The sequence below is a fragment of the Lithobates pipiens genome, unplaced genomic scaffold, assembly GCF_037356315.1.
Source record: "Lithobates pipiens isolate NorthernLeopardFrog02 unplaced genomic scaffold, aLitPip1_a1.2 Scaffold_8, whole genome shotgun sequence".
Taxonomy (NCBI): Eukaryota; Metazoa; Chordata; class Amphibia; order Anura; family Ranidae; genus Lithobates; species Lithobates pipiens.
Genome location: NW_027507903.1, coordinates 448,009,016 through 448,032,758, shown reverse-complemented (window position 1 = coordinate 448,032,758; position 23,743 = coordinate 448,009,016). Strand labels below are relative to the sequence as shown.

At 44.7% G+C, this 23,743-nt stretch overlaps 1 protein-coding gene across 2 annotated transcripts in view; it reads left to right on the top strand.

The window, feature by feature from the left end:
- LOC143960078 (LON peptidase N-terminal domain and RING finger protein 1-like) overlaps positions 1 to 23,743 on the top strand; it is a 165,323-nt gene that overhangs the window by 52,113 nt on the left and 89,467 nt on the right. For both annotated transcript variants that reach the window (XM_077468356.1, XM_077468357.1), the window contains exon 4: positions 10,578 to 10,715. In XM_077468356.1, coding sequence (XP_077324482.1) covers positions 10,578 to 10,715 — 138 coding nt within the window. The remainder of the gene's footprint in view (positions 1 to 10,577; positions 10,716 to 23,743) is intronic.

The following is a 23,743-nucleotide window of genomic DNA, read 5'->3' as shown; positions in this document are numbered from 1 at the left end:
TACGTAAACCAGAAGGTTTTTTTTTTCTGCCTCTAAATGCTGAGCTTAAAATATGCCTCTAAATGTCCTAATATGCATGGATAACGCTGAGTTGCTTTTGCAGGCGAAATGAAAAACTCCTGTGGAAGCAGTTTTTTTTTTAAGCCCAGTGTTCATGGACATTTAAACATATGACTTTTCTTCCACTTAAACATTTAAGCCAGAGCTCGACAAACCCCGGGTGACAGGTTGCATTTGTGACTAGAATTAGCAACCTGGCGCCTGGGGCGGCACAGCTGGGGTATCCTGTCTCCGTGCGGCCCTCCCCCCCACCAACACCCCCGGCGCAATTGCGTTGGGCCGTGCTGGCCGGTAATTGAGGCTGTGGCTTTGCGGCCTTCTGTAGTCCTAGGTTCCTTCTAGAATCTGGCGCCCTCTTGTGGTGGCCATTGGTATGACATCCAGCAGTGCTAATGAGGCTTCCCCTGCCTGTTTTCACTGCCCGCCCATCTCCTTCCCTTTACTTAGAACCCCCAAACATTATATATATATATATTTTTTATTCTAACACCCTAGAGAATAAAATGGCGGTCGTTGCAATACTTTCTGTCACACCGTATTTGCGCAGTGGACATACAAGAGCACTTTTTGGGGAAAAAATACTTAAAAAAAAAATAAATAAGACAACAGTTAGCCCATTTTTTTTTTTATATTGTGAAAGATAATGTTACGCCAAGTAAATTGATACCCAACATGTCACGCTTCAAAATTGCGTCCGGTCGTGGAATGGCAACAAATTTGTACCCTTTAAAATCTCCATAGGCGACGTTTAAAAAAATCCTACAGGTTGCATGTTTTGAGTTACAGAGGAGGTGTAGAATTATTGCTTTCGCTCTACCGATCGCAGCGATACCGCACATGTGTGGTTTGAACACCCTTTTCATATGCGGGCGCTGCTCACGTATGCGGGCGCTGCTCACGTATGCGAGCGCTTCTGCACACAAGCTTAGCGGGACGGGGCATTTTTTTCTTATTTATTTTAACTTTTTTTTTTTTTTTTTTCACTGTTCTTTTGAAAAAAAAAAAAATTGTGTCACTTTTATTCCTATTACAAGGAATGTAAAAATCCCTTGCAATAGAAAAAAGCATGACAGGTCCTCTTAAATATGAGATATGGGGTCAAAAAGGCCCCTTTCACACGAGCTGTCTGATCAAGTTCGCCTGTCAGTTTTTTTTTTTCAGGCGGACCTGATCGGACCCTTAGCGGGGATATGGCAGTCTTGTGTACCTGCAGTCACATTCGTTATAGCTTTTATATTGAAAATAAAGCTTTTTTTGTCGGTCATAAAAAAAAAAAAAAAAAAAAAAAAAAAAAACCTGGCTCCTAACTTAGCTGGCTCCTAGATTCTAAGCAAATTTGTCAAGCCCTGATTTAAGCATCCTTTTTTTCAGTTTGGCCTTGATTCTGTTTAATTATATGCCGACCATGCTATAGCCAAATGAAGGCTACAGTGCAGTTGTCCAGTTCTGGGAGGGCATCTATTGAAGTCCTCCCAGAACTGCACCCCCCCCCCCCCTGCGGCGTGTGCCTGGCATGCTCTCTGTGATCACTGTCCTTCGGACACTGCTGATTACAGATCAGGGTAAAGGGCCAATCACACCAGCCCTTTACCACATGATCAACTGTGTCAAATCACAGCTGACTATGATGTAAACACACTTACCGTTTATCAGCATTCCTTTTTAAAGGAGAGCCGGTAACAAGCAAGTATGAAAGGGGATATCTACACTAATCATCAGTGTCCTGATTATCAGTGTTGCCCAAACTGTGCTAATCAGTGCCACCTATCAGTGCCACCTATCAGTACCTCCTTTCAGCGCCCAATAGTGCTGCCTATCCATGCCCATCAGTGCCGCCTATTAGTGCCCATCAATTCCGCATATCAGTGCAGCCTCATCAGTGTCTCCTCAGTGCAGCCTCATCAGTGCACATCAGTAAAAGAGAAAAATTACCTGTTTTAAAAATTGTAATAACAAACTAAGAAAATTTGATTTTTTTTTCTAAATGTTTGGACTTTTTTCCTTTTTTCGCTTGTTTAGAAAAAATAAAAAACCCAGTGGTGATTAAATACCACCAAAAAAAAGCTCTAGTGTGCCTTAAAATGTATTCATACCCCTTGAAATTTTCCATATTTTGTCATGTTATAACTAAAAACTTAAATGTATTTTATTGGTATTCTATCTGATAGAACAACACAAAATGGCACATAATTGTGAAGTGGAAAAAGAAAATGCTAAAATGGTTTTCAACATTTTTTACAAATAAATATCTGAAAAGTGAGGCGTGCATTTGTATTCAGCCCCCTTTACTCTGCTACCCCTAAAATCCAGTGGAACCAATTGCCTTCAGAAGTCACCTAATTAGTAAATAGAGTCCACCTGTTTTTAATCTCAGTATAAATACAGCTGTTCTGTGAAGCCCTCATAGGTTTGTTAGAGAACCTTAGTGAACAAACAGCATCATGAAGGCCAAGGAACACACCAGACAGGTCAGGGATAAAGCTGTGCACAAGTTTAAAGCAGGGTTAAGTTATTAAAAAATATCCCAAGCTTTGAACATCTCGCAAAGCAATGTTCATTCCATTATCTGAAAATGGAAAGAGTATGGCACAACTGCAAACCTACCAAGACATGGCCATCCACCTAAACTGACAGGCCGGGCAAGGAGAGCATTAATCAAAGAAGCAGCCAAGAGGCCCATGGTAACTCTGAAGGAGCTGCAGAGACCCACAGCTCAGGTGGTAGAATCTTTCCACAGGACAGGACAACTATTAGTCGTGCACTCCACAAATCTGGCCTTTATGGAAGAGTGGCAAGAAGAAAGCCATTGTTGAAAGAAAGCCATAAGAAGTCCAGTTTGCAGTTTGCGAGAAGCCATGTGGGGGACACAGCAAACGTGGAAGAAGGTACTCTGGTCAGATGAGACCAAAATTGAACCTTTTGGCCTTAAAGGCAAAACGCTATGTGTGGCGGAAAATTAACACTGCGCATCACCCTGAACACACCATCCCCACCGTGAAACATGGTGGTGGCAGCATCATGTTATGGGGATTCTTTTCTTCAACAGGGCTGGGAAGCTGGTCAGAGTTGATGGGAAGATGGATGGCGCCAAATACAATACAATACAGAGTCAGCAAAAGACTTGAGACTATGGCAGAGGTTCACTTTCCAGCAGGACAAGGACCCTAAACATACAGCCAGACCTACAATGGAATGGATTAGATCAGTGGTTCTCAACTCCTGTCCTCAGGACTAGGGATGAGCCGAACACCCCCCGGTTCGGTTCGCACCAGAACTTTCGAACGGACCCCAAATTCGTACGAACTTTAGAACCCCATTGAAGTCTATGGGACTCGAACGTTCGAAATTAAAAGTGCTAATTTTAACGGCTAAAATGCAAGATACTGTCCTAAAAAGGGTTTGGGGACCTGGCTCCTGCCCCAGGGGACATGGGTCAATGCAAAAAAAAGTTTTAAAAACGGCCGTTTTGGCGGGAGCACTGATTTTAATGACGATTAAAGTGAAAAAAAAAAGTGAAATATTCCTTTAAATATGGTGCCTGGGGGGTGTCTGTAGTATGCCTGTGAAGTGCCACGTGTTTCCCGTGTTTAGAACAGTCCCTGCACAAAATGACATTAAACGGAAATAACACCATTTAAAACTGCTTGCGGTTTTAATGTTATATCTGGTTCCTGCAATATGGTTGAAAATCATTGAGAAAAATGGCATGGGTAGCCCTCCCTGCCCATTACCAGCCTATTTGGGTCTTGTACGCATATTAAGGGGAGCCCTGCATCCATATTAAAAAAAGGAAATGCGTTTGGCCCCCAGGCCCTATATACTCAGAACAGCAGTATACAGGCGGTGCAAACAAGACAGGGACTGTGTAGGTTTGTTGTGTTAAGTTGAATCTGTTTGTAATTTTCAACTGGTACATTTTTAAAGTGTAGCTCCAGTCAAAAAAACTATTTTTAAGCTTTTTGGAAAACATAGGGAAGGGTTATCACCCCTGTATAATTTGTTTTGTCGTCCATCTTTTTTCATCTCACTTGCTGTTGTCTCCTTCCGTTTGCAAGTAGGAGATGTTTGTAAATTGGATGTTTGAAAGTAGGGGCCTGCCCTATATGCTCTGCAGAAATGGCGGAACAAGGTGTTGGTTTTGCCACAACATTGTAAGCCCTCAAAGTGACTCTTGGTGGGCGCTGGAGCGCCCTGCTGTGAACGATTATATCAAGAATTGTAATTACATGCCATTGTTGAACAGTGGTAGAAAAATTGACCTTTGGTGGTTGTGGTGCTGGTGCCACAACACTAAGTTCTCACCATTACTCTGGGTGGGCACAGGAAGGGGCCCTCCTGTGAAATATTATATCAAGAATTGTAATTACATGTCCCTGTTAAACAGGGGGCAGAAAAATTTGGCCTTAGGCACTGGTGCTGGTGCCACCACACTGCAACCTCTCCCATATACTCTAGTTTTATTGCAGGAATTAGCCCTGCTGCAAAGCATTGCATCATTGCATCAAAAATTGTACTTAAACGCCCCTGTTAAACAGGGGCAGAAAAATTGGGCCTTAGGCACTGGTGCTGGTGCCACCACACTGCAACCTCTGCCATATACTCTAGTTTTATTGCAGGAATTAGCCCTGCTGCAAAGCATTGCATCAAAAATTGTAATTAAACGCCCCTGTTAAACAGGGGCAGAAAAATTGGGCCTTAGGCACTGGTGCTACCACACTGCAACCTCTCCCATATACTCTAGTTTTATTGCAGGAATTAGCCCTGCTGCAAAGCATTGCATCAAAAATTGTACTTAAACGCCCCTGTTAAACAGGGGCAGAAAAATTGGGCCTTAGGCACTGGTGCTGGTGCCACCACACTGCAACCTCTGCCATATACTCTAGTTTTATTGCAGGAATTAGCCCTGCTGCAAAGCATTGCATCGAAAATTGTAATTAAACGCCCATGTTAAACAGGGGCAGAAAAATTGGGCCTTAGGCACTGGTGCTGGTGCCACCACACTGCAACCTCTGCCATATACTCTTGTTTTATTGCAGGAATTAGCCCTGCTGCAAAGCATTGCATCAAAAATTGTAATTAAACGCCCCTGTTAAACAGGGGCAGAAAAATTGGGCCTTAGGCACTGGTGCTGGTGCCACCACACTGCAACCTCTGCCATATACTCTTGTTTTATTGCAGGAATTAGCCCTGCTGCAAAGCATTGCATCAAAAATTTTACTTAAATGCCCCTGTTAAACAGGGGCAGAAAAATTGGGCCTTAGGCATCACCCAGAACCAGAAATGTTCTTCCAACATATCAGCGGAGGAGGAAGAGGATAGACAATCAACATAACAGGACAGTCACTCAGCATCAGCATAGGCAGTCTTGAAGGGATGTGATATTTCAAAAAAAATTATTCTGTTACATCAGCTTCAGGTGCTTGGTAGCTGTGGGTGATCCAAGACTGATTCATCTTGATGAAGGTCAGTCGATCAACTGATTCGGTGGACAGGCGCACCCTGTGATCGGTAACAAAGCCACCAGCAGCACTGAAGGTGCGTTCCGAAAGAACGCTGGATGCAGGACAGGCCAGTAGATCAATTGCATACTGTGCAAGCTCTGGCCAGTGATCCATCCTCAAGACCCAGTAAGCCAGAGGATTTTCGGTGGGAAAGGTGTCCAAGTCTGACCTTGCCCCTAGGTATTCCTGCACCATGTAAATCAGACGCTGGCGATGGGTGCTGGAACCGATCATACCTTGGGGCTGCGGACTAAAAAATTGTCTGAAAGCATCAGTCAAACGGCCACGTTCTCCACCGCTCCTTCTGACCGATGCCTCAGCAACACGTTGTCCAGGACCAGGAGTTTGTAACCTCCCAGTCTCTGGGAACGCATTGCACAGACCTTTCTGCAAGGCCTCCCGGAGATGTCTCATCCACTGCTCCCTCTGCGATGGCAAGATAAGGTCGGCAACCTTACCCTTGTACCGTGGATCAAGGAGAGTGGCCAGCCAGTAATGGTCCCTCTCCTTGATCCGAAGAATACGAGGATCCTTCCGCAGGCTTTGCAGGATCAGGGAGGCCATGCAGCGTAGGTTAGCTGAGGCATTCGGTCCGGAGTCCTCTGGGTCACTAAGGACAACATGATCCGCAGCTACCTCCTCCCAGCCACGTTCAAGTCCACGTGTTTCTTGGGACTGTAAATCATCCCTACAAGACTGCTGCTGCTGCTGCTGCTGCTGATGCTGAGTGCCAGCCTCCACCTCCATGCTGACACAATCATCCTCCTCCTCCTCTTCCTCCTCCTCATCCTCTTCCTGTGTGATGGGTGGCACAGCAGGAACGCTGTCTGGATAAAGGGGGCCTTGAGAGGCAAGGAAGTCCTCCTCTTCCTGCCTCTGTTCTGCCTCAAGTGCCCTGTCCATTATTCCACGCAGCGTATGCTCCAAGAGGTGGACAAGAGGTACAGTGTCACTGATGCATGCACTGTCACTGCTCACCATCCTTGTGGCCTCCTCAAATGGTGACAGGACAGTGCATGCATCCCTGATCATGCCCCACTGGCGTGGTGAGAAAAAACCGAGCTCCCCTGACCCTGCCCTGGTGCCGTAGTCGCACAGGTACTCATTGATGGCCCTCTGCTGCGTGTGCAGCCGCTGCAGCATGGCCAACGTTGAGTTCCACCTGGTGGGCATGTCACATATAAGGCGGTTCTTGGGCAGGTTCAACTCCTTTTGGAGCTCAGCCAGCCGAGCACAGGCATTAAATGATCGGCAGAAATGCACACAGACTTTCCTGGCCTGCTTCAGGACATCCTGTAAGCCGGGGTACCTGCCCAAGAACCGTTGCACCACCAGGTTAAGGACGTGAGCTAGACAGGGCACATGGGTCAGTTGTCCCTGTCGGAGGGCGGAGAGGAGGTTGGTGCCATTGTCACAAACCACCATTCCTGGCTTAAGCTGGCGTGGCGTCAACCACCTCTCGGCCTGCCCCTGCAGAGCTGACAAAACATCCGCCCCAGTGTGGCTCCTGTCCCCCAAACAAACCAGCGCAAGCACGGCATGGCATAGTTTTGCCTGCGTACTTGCGTAGTCCCTGGAACGCCTACGGAGCACCGCTGGTTCTGAGGACAGAGCACTGGAAGAGGCCATGGAGGAAGAAGAAGAGGAGGGGGTGGAGGAGAGAGGTGTGTCACAACCAATAGTAGCATTTTGGAGGCGTGGTGGAGGAACAACCTCCAACACTACTGCACCTTGTCCTGCATCCTTCCCAGCTGCCAGAAGAGTGACCCAATGGGCCGTGAAAGACAGGTAACGTCCCTGTCCATGCCTGCTGGACCATGAGTCAGCGGTAATATGCACCTTACCGCTGACCGCCCTGTCCAGCGAGGCAATGACATTGCCTTCCACATGCTGGTAGAGAGCCAGAATGGCCTTCCGTGATAAAAAGTGGCGTTTGGGGACCTGCCACTGAGGAACCGCACATTGTACAAACTCACCGAAGGGGGCCGAGTCTACCAACTGAAAAGGCAGCAGTTGAAGTGCTAGCAATTTAGCCAAGCTAGCATTCAACCGCTGGGCATGTGGATGGCTGGGAGTGAACTTCTTTCGCCGGTCCAGCAGCTGGGGCAGGGACATTTGCCTGCTATAATCGGACGTGGGTGTACCGCTAGCAGAGTTCCCGGAAGCACTTGGCTGTGACACACCTAATTCTACACCTTCATTCCTCTCAGAGCAGGTTTCAGGGAGGACTGAAGGTCTAGCGGGGTTGGAGATGCCAGCTGATGAGGAGCAAGGAGAGGTCCGCTTTGTTCTTTGGTGTGGGTCTTTGAGGTACGCTTGCCAACGAGCTGCATGGCAGGTCAACATATGTCTGGTCAAGCATGTGGTGCCCAAGCGGCTGATGTTTTGGCCACGCGAGATACGCTTGAGACATATGTTGCAAATAGCAGCGGTGCGATCTGATGCACTAGTCTCAAAAAAGGCCCACACCAAAGAACTTTTAGAATAACGCGCAGAGGCAGTGCCCTGCACAGGCGGAGCTCTGCGGTGTGATTCAGTCGGTGTGCTGCCCCTAAGCTGGCCCCCGGAGGGCATCCTGCCTCGTTGGACATGTGACTCCTCCTCCTCCTCCTCCTCTCTCCTTCCAGGCACCCACGTGGAGTCAGTGCCCTCATCATCCCCTCCCTCTTCATCGCTGTAGCAAACCTGGCAGTATGCTGCAGCTTGTGGAACATGACTGCCAGATTGCTGTCCTTCTTGAGCATCCCCTCTCTCTGCGCTCACGCTACTGCCTTCCTCTAGCTGAGTGTCATCATCAGAGCCCACAAAACACTGGGCATCCTCCTGGAGCATGTACCCAACACTGTGCTCAAAGAGTTCAGGAGACTCCTCAGGAGGACGTGGTGGGTCTGGGGAAGGAGTCACTGATGATGACATTGAGAGGAGGGAAGACGATGCGTTGGCAGCTGCTTTGCTAGTACCCTGAGACTGGGTGAGAGAGGATGAGGAGGATGAAGAGGGCTTGGTCATCCACTCTACCAAGTCGTTGGCATGTTGCGGTTCAACATGTCCAGCTGCCGAAAAGAAGGACAAGCGTGTCCCATGGCCACGTGCTGATGACAATGCACCGCGTCCACGACCAGCACTGTTGTCTCTAGACACAGAGCCTGCTTGCCCTCTTTTATCGGCTCGCGCCTGTCTGCCTCTCCTTGCTGGCCTTCCAGACATGGTAATGGCCTGAAGGGAGTTGGGTAAAACAGCAGTGTAATGGAGTCACACAACACCCACTAAGCCCTGCAGATGGCTCTATTAGAGAACAGCAATAAACGGTAGATACAGGTGTATATTGTGCTGAAGTCACACAACACCCACTAACTCCTGCAGATGCCTTTATTATAGAACACCAGAGATAAAGGGGTATACTGTAATTGAGTCACACAACACCCACTAAGCTCTGCAGATGGCTCTATTAGAGAACAGCAATAAAGGGTAGATACAGGTGTATATTGTGCTGGAGGCACAAAAAACCCACTAACTCCTGCAGATGCCTTTTTTATAGAACACCAGAGATAAAGGGGTATATACAGATGTATACTGTGCTGTGCAGGAGGCACACACAACTTCCAATAACTCCTGCAGATGGCAAGTGGGCTCAAATAGAGAAGAGCTATGTAGGTGGATATAGCGGTGTGTACTGGGTACAGAGCACGCAGACAGCACGCACAAGCTTCTAACACTACTGACTGCAAGCTCTATTATAAAAGATAGATCACTAGCTATATAGGTGAGGTGAATATAGCGGTGTATACTGCGGTCAGGGCACACAGTCAACAACCACTACACAACAGCAAGATCGAAAATCGGCCGAAAACGATCGGTGTGTACTGTGTTGAAGGTACACAGAACACCCACTAACTGCTTCAGACGCCAACGCACTACACTAGGCCGCCGCGCTGGCGGCCTTATATAGTGTGGGGCGTGTACTACACAGCCTGAGCTATGATTGGCCACAGGCATCCTGCCTGTGGCCAATCATGGCTCTCCTCGCTGCTGGCGCTGTGATTGGCCAAGCATGCGGGGTCACAGTGCATGCTTGGCCAATCATGAGCCAGCAATGCACTGCGATGACGCAGTGCATTGTGGGCCGTGAGCGCCACACGAATTTGGTGCGAACGGCCCATAACGTTCGGAATTTGCCGAACGGGCGAACAGCCGATGTTCGAGTCGAACGTATGTTCGACTCGAACACGAAGCTCATCCCTACTCAGGACCCACTAACAGGCCAGGTTTGCAAGATAACTGAAATACATGACAGGTGATATCATTTGCTGCCCAGTGATTGCAGTATTCTAGTCTGCACCTCCCCAAGGTAATGCTTAAAATCTGGTCTGTTAGTGGGTCTTGAGGAGATGAGTTAATAACCCCTGGTTTATATCAAAGCATATTCATGTGTTAGAATGGCCCAGTCAAAGTCCAGACCCAAAATCTAATTGAGAATCTGTGGCAAGACTTGAAAATTGCTTTTCACAAACACTGTCCGTCCAATCTGACAGAGCTTGAGCTATTTTGCAAAGAAGAATGGGTAAAAATGATATTCTCTAGATGTGCCTAATTTCAGCGAAAGGGAGTTCTACAAAGTATTGACTCAGGGGGGCTGAATACAAATGCATGCCACACTTTTCACATATTTATTTGTAAAAAAGTTTGAAAACCATTTATCATTTTCCTTCCATTTCACAATTTGTGTTGCTCTCTAGCGCATAAAATCCCAATAAAATAAATACATTTACATTTTTGGTTGTAACATGACAAAATGTGGAAAATTTCAAGGGGTGTGAATACTTTTCAAGGCACTGTATTTGTGTCAAAAAATGAAAAAAATAATAATATGTGTACAGTGCTGTATGACCACACAGTTGTCATTCAAAGTGAGACAGCACTGAAAGCTGAAAATTGGCCTGCCCAGCGTGCAAGTGGTTAAAAAATGATTGTGATTTTAAAAAGCGTATGCTAACTGCAAATTTTATGTTCTGTTAGATGCTGAAAGATTTTGGTCGCCCTGTGCCTTCTTCTCTGGCCGATCTACTGGATGAGGTGTCTCAATACTTGAAGCTGTTCCCTGTGGACATTACTGCTCTTGTGACACCCCCCAACACCAGCAGCATGGATGTAAAGGTAAAACTTTTCATAATTGTACTTGCAGTGACATGTCAGCAGTGTAAGATAAAGGGCAACTTCAGCCAAAAACATTTGGAGGGATTTACTAAAACTGGAGCACTCAGAATCTTGTGCAGCTTTACATGGTAGCCAATCAGCTTCTAACTTCAGCTTCTTTAATTAACCACTTACGGACCACCCCCTGTCATTATACGGCGGTACTTTGAAGTGGAATATCATTGTTATGGCAGCAGCTAGCTGCCATAACCCCGCTATCCATTTCTTCAGCGGGCAGTCCGCTTTCAGATAAAAGTGGTCTCTGCGGCGGATTCGCCAGATCACTTTTATCGGTGGCAGGAGAGGGCCCCCCTCACCACTCTCCGGTGCCCACTGCCGCTTACCAAAGCCGCCGGCAGTGGCGGAGGCGATCGCGTCCTCTTCCATGTTAGGTATGGAGCTGAGTGAAGGGAAGATGGCCCCCATTCGGCTCCATATAATTGCAGGGCGGAAGCGACGTCAAAACGGGACATTTGTTTTATTTTTTCAAACGACTTTTTTTATTTTTTTATTGTATTTTTGGCCCCAGATCTCACATTTAAGAGGTCCTGTCATGAATGAAAGTGACACCATTTTTTTTTTAAAGAACAGTGTAAAAATAAAAAGTAAAATAAATCAGAAAAAAAAATGTAAACATTTTAACGCGTCCACATATGAAAACAATGTTCACAGCACCCATGAGGTATCACCATGATCATTAGAGCGAGAGCAATACTTTTTGTCCTAGACCTTTGTAACTCAAAACATGAGCAACCTGTAGAATTTTAGATTTTTTTTTAAATGTCGCATATGAAGATTTTTAAGGATAAATGTTTGTCGCCATTCCACGAGCAGGCGCAATTTTGAAGCGTGACATGTTGGATATCTGTTTACTTGGCGTAACATTATCTTTCACAATATAAAAATTGAGCTAACTTTACTGTTGTCTTATTTTTTATTCACAAAAGTGTATTTTTTCCCAAAAAAGTTTACTTCTAAGACCGCTGCGCAAATACAGTGTGACAGAAAGTATTGCAACAACCGCCATTTTATTCTCTAGAGTGTTAGAAAAAATATATATAATGTTTAGGGGTTTTAAGTAATTTTCTAGCAAAAAAATAAAAAATTATTTTAACTTCTAAACAACAAGTCTGAAAATAGGCCCGGTCTTAAAGTGGTTAAGCGTTGACTATAAAACCTGGAAGCTTATTGGTTTAAATGCAGAGCTGCACCAGATTTTGCACTCTTGAGTCTTAGGAAATAATAAACCTCATTTTGTATTAAATGGCCCTATGCACACACGCAGTGAGAGGCTGAAAATATGCCCAGTGTAAAATTCCCTGCATTTTCCTGAGCCTCGGGAGCTGCAGGTACCATAAACAGCGGGCAATAGAGATGAATTGTTGTATGCAGCAATACTCATGCCAGTGTTGTTGCCTGTGTGCATCAGCATTTAACCACTCATGCACGTATGTCAGAGATACACCATGTACATGGGTAAATGTTGATGCAAATAAGTATGGCATACCACATAAGGCCATTCAAATGCCTACTGTGCTTTCCAGTTCAGGAAAACACTGGGAGTTTTACACCCCTTTAACACTGAAGGCGTTTTTCAGGCTCTACAGCTCTAAAAATAGCACCTGCATAGCGCCTGAAAAAAGCCTCAGCTGCAAACCCAGTGTGAAAGCTCGAGTGCTTTCACACTGGGGCACTGCGCTTGTAGGGCGACACAATAAGTCCTGCCAGCAGCTTCTTTACAGCGGTGAATACACTGCTCCGGCCCATTGAAAACAATAAGGCAGCGCCACCATACCACTGGCAAAGCGCCACTGCAGCAGCGTTTTGTGGACGGATTTATCCCCTTTTCGGCCGATAGCGGGGGGTTAAAACCACCCCTCTAGCGGCCGAATAGCGCCACTAAAACGACGTTAAAGCGCCAATAAAAATAGTGCCACTTTACCACTGACGCCCGGGGCGGCTCATTGTGAAAGGGGTCTAAAGCTAGACAACTTTTCAGCCTCTCCACATCCGTGCGCATGAGGCCCCGGAGTGGGAAACTTTTGAAATGCGTCCAATTTTTGCTGTTGTCTGTGTTTCATGTCATTCTACCATGCTGAAAGGTAATGGGGTTTGCTTTAATCTGGATTTTGTGTGGTTCACTGCAGCAAGAATCCAGAGAGCACCACTCAGGATTACTGGTATTGTACTTCCTGTGAAACATCCTCTCTCTGCTTCCTGCATCACCAGTAACCTTTAAAAATCCAGGGCAGATTTGAATATGATTGGCAACTGTGAGAAACCTCTCAATAGTGACATTTTCTTACATATGAGAGATAGCAAGGTGTTAGGAAGGGGGTGTTTGGGAATGGCTCTTCTGTGTCACAGGAAAAAGAACAAAATCCCTTATTGGTGGACTTTAAAGGCACAGAAATTGTTGATTAATCTAGTATGAAAATATTTATTCAATTTGAAAAGTACAAAACATGTATAAAAAAAACACATAAAAAAATGTAATAGAACAAATTTACCGTGCTGTCATCATAGCATAATACAAGTATTAAACTAGTAATTCTTGCATCCAACGCGTTTCGGAGTACATGTGTATCTCTCCTTCAGGGGTGTAATTGAGCAAGAATACTTAAAGTGAAATTGAGAGAAATTACATAAGTATACAAATGTATAGCACTATAACACTGTACATACATATAGTGAGACAACAGGCAAAAAATGGTGGAAAAAATGGTGGAAAGGTTCACTTACATATAATGGGATGACAACCCTTGCAGATTAAAAACATATGAGTGCACAGAAATGCTCCCAGTTTGCTTAAGCTGGAGATTCAACACAAGTGGCATGCCTCAAAAAACGGGGAGGTGCCTGGCCCAAACACAGACCCAGCTCCCACACACAACACAAACCCGGGAGGGGGAAGCCCTTTTTCTATAACATTGGATGTGACACAACCATATGCTCAAATATAGCCGACTCACCTGTTGTAACTTCTGTGTCACAGGTATCAGATTACTGCTAAATGGGACTGTGCTGGCCTAGTGCATTGGCTGAAAGCTTAAAATGTATCTGTGTTTACACAGGCAGCACTTGCAATTGCTCCTCTGAAAAGTGATCTGCATGGATCCATTTTTAGAGGGTGGTAGTGCAGCAGCTGCCAGGCATTCAGGGGGAGATATTACTGCTTCCCAAATACTTTATTTTTCTTCTTCAGTCGAATGGGGATTTCCTATTGAAATATAGCACTGCATATGTGAACCAAGCATTTGCATTTACTTGCATTGGTTGCATTTGGTGGCCACTGCGAGCAATATGATGCGTATTGTGCTGTACAGACTGCTGCATCAGCACAGGCATTACAGCCACTATGTGCATCGAAATCCGGAGGGGTGGCTGGTATTTTTGAAATTAGTCCACCTTTTGATTTTTCCTGAAAAGGTAAACTTATACCGCGTACACATGACTAGACTTTCCAGCAGACTAGGACCGACGGTCTTCCCGACGGACTTTTCAGCAGAGTTCAGACAGACTTCCGAACAAACGGAGTTGGCCACACACAAACGGACTAAGTCAGTTCGAAAGTCCGTTCGTTTTGAACGTGATGACGTAAGACGGAACTAAAAAAGGAAGTTCAATAGCCAGTAGCCAATAGCTTCCCTTGCATCATATTTGGTCCGTCGGACCAGCATACAGACGAATGGTTTTCCCGATAGGAATTGTGTCCATCGGACAGATTTGAAAAATGTTCTATTTCTAGGTCTGTCTGATTTTTGCAACGAAAAAAACAATCGGATTAACCCACACACGATCGGATTGTCCGACGGACTGATCCTGTCAGACCTAGTCTGCCGGAAAGTCCGGTCGTGTGTACACAACATCATTCTTTAACCCTTGACATTTAACCCAGGGTCTGCACTGTAAGGGTATTTTTTTTTTTAATTCTTGGAGTTTGGTGTTAAATGCAGTGTATATTGCAGGGGGAGTCTAATGCCATTTACACATGGTCCGACTTTCCAGCAGAAAAGGTCAGACAGAATCATTTCATTGGATATTCCGATCGTGTGTGGGCTTCATCTGACTTTTTTTTTTTTCGAAAATTCTGACGGCCCTTGAAATAGAACATGTTTTAAATCTTTCCGACTGAATCAATGCCTATCGGAAAAACTGTTCGTCTGCATGCTGTTCCGACGGACCAAAAACGATGCATGCTCTGAAGCAAGTATGAGACGGAAGCGTTTGGTGTGGTAAAACTACAGTTCGTATTGGAGCTAGCACATTCCTCACGCTGCTAATTTTGTGATCTTTTAATGCAGAAAATTCTTTTCTTCTTTAGAATGCTGGAAGAATGAAGTTGTTTTGCTGCTCATATTCACACAGAGTTCTCACAAACTTCTTTCTTCATTATTTATCCTCATCCCATGACTAATATTCAAATTTTTTAAAACTTGATCTCCATAATAATGTTTACAATTATTTTTTATACTCATCTTTTATAATTTTTTTATTTCATCAAGATTTATTTTATGATTACTTAAAAATTATTTTCTAGTGATCTCCATATAATTAGTTTTTTGGAGTGTCAAGTTACCACAATAACATTATTATCGTATATACTTTTATTAACCTCAAGGAGGTTGGTGTCCCTTGTTAATATGACATCGCCTTTTTGAAATGTACCTGCCTACTCACAAACAAACTGTCCTATTTGAAGAAAAACACATAGGAAAATATTTTGTGCAAAGAAAATATCCATTTATTCTGGGTAACAAAATAAAGAGGAAGTCAATGCTGGACAAACTTTTGGAAATTGCAAAGCCTTTTGTCCCCCATTGCACACATCAACAAGTCTGTGGAAAAGAAAATTGGTAGCTTGAGGAGTCCATATAGGGAGCACAATCTGGTCCAGGAATCCCAGAGATCTAGGCCAGCAGCAGATGACATATCTGTCCCCAGTTGGTGGTACTACAACAGCCTGCATCTTCTGTCAGACCAGACTGAACCCAGGCCATCACTTTCTTCTCTTCCCTGCAGACTTCCCTGCAGCCTTCCTTTGAGGCTGTGGCTCTGGTGGTGGACTTGTGGCAGGAGGAGGAGGAGGAGTAGGATGGGCAAGCTCACATATGTGGCTGTTCTTTGTCAGATGGCCCCTCAACCCCTTCTGAAGGGCATCACAAATAAATGCCTCACAGTGGAGGCGTTGTCCCTTCTCCAATTCCAGAAACCTGGTGGCTAGATAGCAGCCATAGGCCTCTTCAGCATTGGGGGGGCCTCCTGAGGAAATGGCTGGCTTCCATAATGAGGCCCAGTGCTGCGTCCTCCGTCATTGTGCACTTCCTGGGCCTTTTGGTGGTAAGGCAGAGGGGAAGCACCTGGGATTGGGTGAGGCTCCTACTGGGCCCAGCCACTTCCTGGCTGACACTGGGCAAGGCCTCCTCCTGGCTGACACTGGGCATGGCCTCTTCCTGGCTACCACTGGGCACGGCCTCCTCCTGGCTGACGCTTGGCACGGCCTCCTCCTGGCTGAAGCTTTCCAGACTCTCCTCCTGGCTGAGCTCATCCTGTGTATAAAAAAGGGACATAGTTGTAGTTTTTGCTTCATCAATCACACACAATTTTCAGTTCATGACTTGCAAATTGAATGTTAATAAATAGAAAAGACTATCATTCTGACCCCAGCATTTTTCAACTGGTCACCAACATTTTTGGCCACTACTGTCTAGTGATATGTCTACATAATTTTTGGTATACAATCATTGATTTGTAAAGCAATTATAACATCTAGTTAACATCATTAATATTAGGACAATAAATATGTCTAAAAACGAATATTATTATTATTATCATTATTATACAGGATTTATAGCGCCAGCAGTTTACGCAGCGCTTTACAACATGAGGGCAGACAGTACACTTACAATACAAATCAATACAGGAGGGACTAGAGGGCCCTGCTCGTTAGAGCTTACAATGTAGAAGGGAGGGTCAAGTTGTAACAAAAGGTAATAATTGTGGGGGGTGAGCTGATGGAGAAAATGAAAATACAGTTGTTAGGTGTGGGTAGGATAGGCTTCTCTGAAGAGAAGGGTTTTAAGGGATCGCCTAAAAGCTAATAAAGTAGGAGATAGGTGGATAGAGTGGGGTAGGGCATTCCATAGGATTAGAGAGGCTTTGGAAAAGTCCAGGAGGCGAGCATGGGAGGAGGTGATGAGGGAGCTAGAGAGTAGGAGGTCTTGAAAGGAACGAAGAGAACGAGTAGATTGGTATTTAGAGACTAAGCTAGTGATGTAGCTGGGGGCGAAATTGTGGATGGCTTTGTACGTAGTTGTTAGTATTTTGAATTTAATTCTTTGGCCGAGCGGAAGCCAGTGGAGGGATTGGCAGAGAGGAGTAGCAGAGACAGAGCGATTGGTAAGGTGGATGGCAGCAGCATTCATGATGGATTGAAGAGGTGATAGAATATGTAGAGGTAAGCCAATGAGAAGGGAGTTGCAGTAGTCAAGGCGAGAGATGACCAGCGAGTGAGTTAAGAGCTTTGTTGTGTCATTGGTTAGAAAGGGGCGTATTTTGGAGATGTTGCGGAGGTTGAGGCGGCAGGATTTGGACAGTGATTGGAGTATACCTGGCTCCAGCTGGGCGTATCCACTTCTTCCAGGATGGAAGGCCCAGGTTGTTCCTGGGAAGCCTCTGCTGGGGTGGAGGGAAGGCTGCAGGGAAGGGTCGAAAGAGATTTCCTGGCTTCAGTCTGGTAATCCAGAAACCTCAGTTTGTTGAAGTACCACAGCCTGGGAACATAAACATTTTCTGCTGATGCTCCTGATCTGAGTGAAGCCTGGATCTTATTGTGCTCCTTCTTATACATGTTCCTCAAGATCACAATTTTATTTTCCAAAAACGTCATGTTTGCTTCTGGGACCCGAGTCTTCACAAATACCAGAAGTTTCTCCAACGTTGCCTTCCTTACTTGTTTGTTGTAATATAAACTGTGTTTGACCTCCCACAGATTCCTCATCTCCCTGTACTTATCAATAAAACTGGAAAAAATTCTGGGTCCTTAAACAGATTCATTTTTTTTGTAAGACAATACACAAGACAAAAACACTAATGTCAGTCTAAACTCTCTTAATCTTATCCCAATATAGGCCTCCAACTTGAAGCAGTATAGGCCACTGTGATGGGCCAAGTTCAAATTTTACCTTTGTTTACCCTTACTCACCGCTTCCGTTCGTTCGTCCCACACACAGATCTTACGTACGACAGATGCGTGTTAGCTTTATATACACTGCGCATGTGTCAAACTCGCCCACCCCTGACGTTCTTTTTCACGAATATTCCCCTCCCCTTCTCTCTTCGGTGCGCAGTAGGAGCAGTAGGAGAAATATGGTGGAGACACATTTTTACACTAGCGAGGAGGAAAGCCCGGAGCCCCAAACATCTGAATCCAGGAGGAGGAGATTGAAGGCCATCAACATGGCCTTTGATGAAATGGTCGAGATGGTTGGGATTTTGCGCAGGGAGGGTTATGATGGGAAACATGGTCCGTACACCCATCCCAATCTGCAAAAGGACCAGATCATGATGACTGTTGTCAACACCCTGGAGCACAAGTTTGGGGTACAACGGTCCAAAGACCAATTAAGGAAGCGATGGTCCGATATAAAACTGAGGGAGCCGGATCAGTATCCTAAAATAAAGAAGGTGCTTCAAAAAAGTAAGTACTTGTGTGTTCCTATTATGATAATTAACTTACATGCTGCTCCATATGCTTTTGTTTACTGTTGTACAGTTTGAAATAGCTACTTTCATGTTCGTGGGCACAGTAATCGTTCGCAGGAAACATCGTTCGTAGGAAACATTGATCTTAGGAAAAATTGTTCGTTTGCCAATAATTACAACATATTTAGCTGGTACAGGGTTATACCTACGTTTTGGTCATGCTAATTTGTCCTATTAAAAGAAGTTTAGGACATTGTTGTCTAGATGTGTTTGAAACTAGAACGAATTGCAAACTTGATTCAGTGGAATGTAAGGAGAGGGCACTCAGCAGCTGTTTACACATCTGGACTCATGAGCACTAGTGTGGGACACCAGAGCACATTTTTTTAGGGTAACCCACACAGGTGCTCCAGTGGATACTTGGGGTGTCTCCATCTGTGAAACTTGGCCAAAAAAGGTAAGTATTCCAGCTTGGTAAAAAGGGACTTTTAATCATGTCTTCAACTTGGATCTCTTCCCAAACAGACAATTGTACACCACTTCAATGCAATGTTTCATATTTCTATTTCTGGACTCAAATATCTGTGTGCTAAGTATACCTTTTGTTTCATTATAATAGGGGAGAAAAGACTCAGACAACAGTCAGAGGATCCCAGGAACCCCCAACCTCATCAGCCTGATTGGGAAGTTAACCCAGAGCCCCCCCCTCAAGGATCTGGGGAAGGAGAGGTGGAGGAAGCGGGTTAGATGGGCACCCAACCAGGTCAGTGTCTGACACCCCAGCTTCAGGTAATCTGTGTTTGCCTGCATATTTCTAAATACATGTTTTTTCAACAATTTTAGGTGATGTTCTGGTTGTGGAAGAGGAAGCAGCGGACCATTTCAGTAGGGCCAGCGCCCAAACCCTCATTCAATAAATTATGGCGTGGAATGGGGAGATAGACGCAGTGTGAAATCGCCTTGACATTATGCAGCAGGAAGTGAAGAACATGATCGATGTTTAGGGAAGAATATAATCTCTTTTTCCCCAAATCCGATCATGTTTTCTTTTTCTTTTTAGATTACCCCAAAATGTTTTTTGTATTTGTACATTTTAAAATCCAAATTTTGAAGATGCACACGGTGTGTCATCCTGTGCTATCTGCCATCAGGGGATCTCGATGTACGCACTTTGGGGGTGCAACCCCTTCCTCATAACTCTAGTAGGTGAGAGGAAGGGATTGCACCCCAAAACACATCCATTGATCCCCCATGATGGGAGATAGCACATGTTGACATTACCCATTTGGACTCCCAATTTGTGTGCATCTTCAAAATTTGGCTTTTACAGGGGTGACATCACCCCATCATATTTACGGCAATATCAAGACATTTTTGACACTATAATGTCTGATATTGCCTTCAGTTTTTATACGTTGAACTATGTAAGTTCCAGAGTTGTGTATGTTATATTTTAAAACATGCCTGTTTGTAAAAAAATATATATATATTGAGGGAAAAATATAATTTAAAAAAATTGTTAAAAAAATATATATTGATGAAAAAATATAAAAAATAAATAAAAAATTGTGAAAAAATATATTGATGAAAAATTATGTAAAAAAAAAATTTTGATTTTTTTTTTAACACATTTTCTAAACGCACATGTGTGAATGTGCACAGAGTAAACATTTTGAAATACAACAATGTGTGGCTTCTTCTTTCAATGCTCAATACCAGTTTTGTAAGTAATTTTGTATTTACAGTGACAATGGGGCTTATTTACTAAAGGAAAATCCACTTGGCACTACAAGTGCACTAGGAGAACCTAGGGGAAAGCCAAAAAGAAAAGCAAGCAATAAAGAAAATTCTATATTTTATCTGAAAAAATGTTTTAAAGCGGAGGTCCACCCTAAAGTGGACCTTCCGCTCATTGGAATCCCTCCCCCCCTCCGGCGCCACAATTGGCACCTTTCAGGGGGGAGGGGGGTGCAGGTACCTGTACAGTACAGGTATCTGCACCCACTTCCGGGATAGCTCTCTGCGGAAAGGGGCGTAGATTAGGCCCCTTTCCGAAAGTCCCCCGCTGCCTGCTGGGAAACACACAGATTCCAGAGGCAGCGGGTCCATCCTTATTGCGCAGCGCGACTCGCGCATGCGCAGTAGGGAACAGGGAAATGAAGCCGAAAGGCTCCACTTCCTGATTCCCATACCCAAGATGGCGGCGGCAGCACCCGAGAGACGATCGAGAGATCGGCTTCGGGTGCCGACATCGCGGCGCGCTGGACAGGTAAGTGTCACTATTTTAAAAGTCAGCAGCTGCAGTATTTGTAGCTGCTGGCTTTAAAAAAAAAAAAAAATGCGGACTCCCGGCGCACTCCCACTTTAATTACTAAAAATTGTATATATTGTCTGGCATTGCAGTGGCCCCCCTACCCATAAAATCATTAACATATTTCTGCCGAACTTCACAGCGCTTTGGGGTGCCAAGCCAGTATGGCCAGTATCCAGGCCCGTCAGGGAATTGTTAGTAATAAGTCTGGCCTCAGGCCCAACTGAGGCTAGATAATTCAGGGAATCTTTCCTTAAATAATTGGGCAGGATGCAGCAGCACAGGATGATATGGTTGATTTTGTAGTCCGCCATATGGATTGCTGTCAGAAACAGGCGGAACTGGATGGCCGTTATCCCGAAGGTATTCTCAACGACTCTTCTCGTTCTGGCCAGCCGGTAGTTAAAAACCCTCCTTTCCGGGGTGAGGGTCCTTTGGGGGAATGCTTTCCCAGACCAAAGGCTTCGCCTGCAATAAAGACGAAGGGGAGTCCTTCCACTTTGTCCGCATCAGGTGGCAATGCCAGGCCACCAATCTGGAGACGCTGGTAAAATTCCGCCTGGGCAAAGACTCCGCCATCCAAAATCTGGCCATTCTTCCCCACGTCCACATAGAGGAACTCATAGTGTGCCGACACCACCGCCATTAACACTACACTATTAAACCCCTTATAGTTATAATAGTAAGACCCCAAATGGGGTGGTGGCACAATGTGGACATGCTTCCCATTTATAGCCCCTCCACAGTTGAGAAAGTCTCAATGGTCAGCAAAATCGGAGGCCACAGTCTGCCATTCCTGTGGCATTGAAGGAAACTGTGGAGTCAAACAAGAAAAAAAATATAAGTACTTTTGAACATAACATTGCAAGCAGATTACACAAAAACATTCTTGCACAACAACAGTATAACATTTATTTTAAGGAGTATTTAAAAAAGACAAAAATATAAGGCCCACTTATCAGATTCCTCACCCCCTCTGATGGTCTATTGATAAAATTGTATGGGGGGGGGGGCTTGAGGTGACTTTGGGAGCCCAAAAAAAGCCTCCAGCACTCTGCCTGAATATATGGACACATTTTAAAGGGTGGGGGAGGGTTATAAATGAATTTAAGGACACACATTACATTTGGACACATTTTAGGGGGTGTTTCGGGGAAAGCAGTACAATGGAGCTGACAATATACATGTTTAAAGGGACTAGGCTATAGGTATATATGGGCCCAGGATAGCATGCTGGGGAGGTTAGTGAAAGCAAATATGCATGTAGGCCACAAAAGGAGTATTAAAAAAGCTTCCAGCATGCATGAGGATAAAGGGGACATTCACAGCTTATTCCAGTCATGGTAATTAGGGAATGATGAAAGAAATACAATACAATAGCAAACATTAAATACATATAATGTGATGTTAAGGGATAAAAATTACCCTTATATAGTCCTTCTGCAAGACCTGAATGATGGCAGAACAGGTATCTGCAATAATGATCCCCAGAGCCTGTGGGGAGATGCCTGTTGAGAACTTGAGGTCCTGCAGGCTTTTCCCAGTCGCCAAGTACCACAAGGTGGCGACCAGCCTCTGCTCTGGAGTGATGGCTTGCCGCATGCAGGTATCCTGCCTGCTGATATAAGGGGTCACAGTGATAAAGTCTATAAATGGATGTATAGTCCAAAACAATCGTGCAGAGTGCCAATAACAGCCAAGGTTCTGTGATGTTGTGACCGAAGGAAACAATATTTCACCATGTGAAGATCCCGCCACCGTATAAAATGCAGGCTTACCGGATCTATATGACCCTAGCAGGCATACGCCTCAAGGGTCAATCATAGCTTGCGATCCCAAAAAAGGTCTCAAGAGTTGGATGTATCAGTCATATCATATACGATCCCAACAGATCCCAGCAGATGGCTAGATGTAATCAATATTCCTCATGTGTATGTACAAATCCAACAACGACTCATAGGTAGGCATAGAGGATGAGAAGACGGAGCCAACATAGCATAATAACGTTTTTTAAAAAACTTTAATAAAAAATTTTTTTTAATAAAACTCACATTTCGAGAAGAACAATCAAGCGTGTCAGAGAGATAAAAATGGCAGTAGCGGAGTCCTCCCGACGCGTTTCGACCCACCGGTCATCATCTGGGGTGGACTCACACTACTGTCCTACTGCCTTATATAGGTACTCACACAGTAAAATGATGGCAATCCCCCATGTGATGTGAATATGCCCACTTCCGGTCTGTCAAAGATGGCGGACGGGCGTGCGTACCACGCCTCGGTTAAAATGCGTTCCACCCATATATCTGCACCATTAGACCTCCGGAATCATATTTAGAAGTGATGGTAATGATACTTCCGGTATACGGAAAAAATGGCGGCCCGGCGTGCGTTCCACGCCTCGCATAGGATGCGTTTCAAATATTCATGTTGATATGTGCAAAAGAAAATGTAAACAGAGACCTGTTTAGATGGTCTCTATATAAGACAAATGGGTAGGAATTGTATCCAAAACCTTTCTTAAAATGGTGGATGAGAACCGGTAGTGCGCATCCACAAGACCCGGAACCGGAAGTGAGTGTGCATCACTTCCGGAGCGGCATGGGGATGTAAACAAGGACATAGATATAGAAAAATCACTATCTATTCACTTATACTAATGGAAAGGTGGCGCTAATGACACCTAGTGGCCACTAGTAGAATTGCGACTTAATAATGTAAAAAGTAAGCCGTCAATACTACACACTGTGCAAAAAATGCATCGCATGATATAGAGTGATAACCATCTGGTCAAGGTGACTGTGTGACCAGCCACCCTGACCATAAAGTCACCACAGTCACCACTCTACAACCATAAAAAATAAATGAATATTATCATTCAAAATAGAATTGAAAATAAAATAAAATGTAAGTATATAAAAAACAAATATATAGATGATATCCACGGGTGGAAACCCACCCGATGCCAGACTACAAA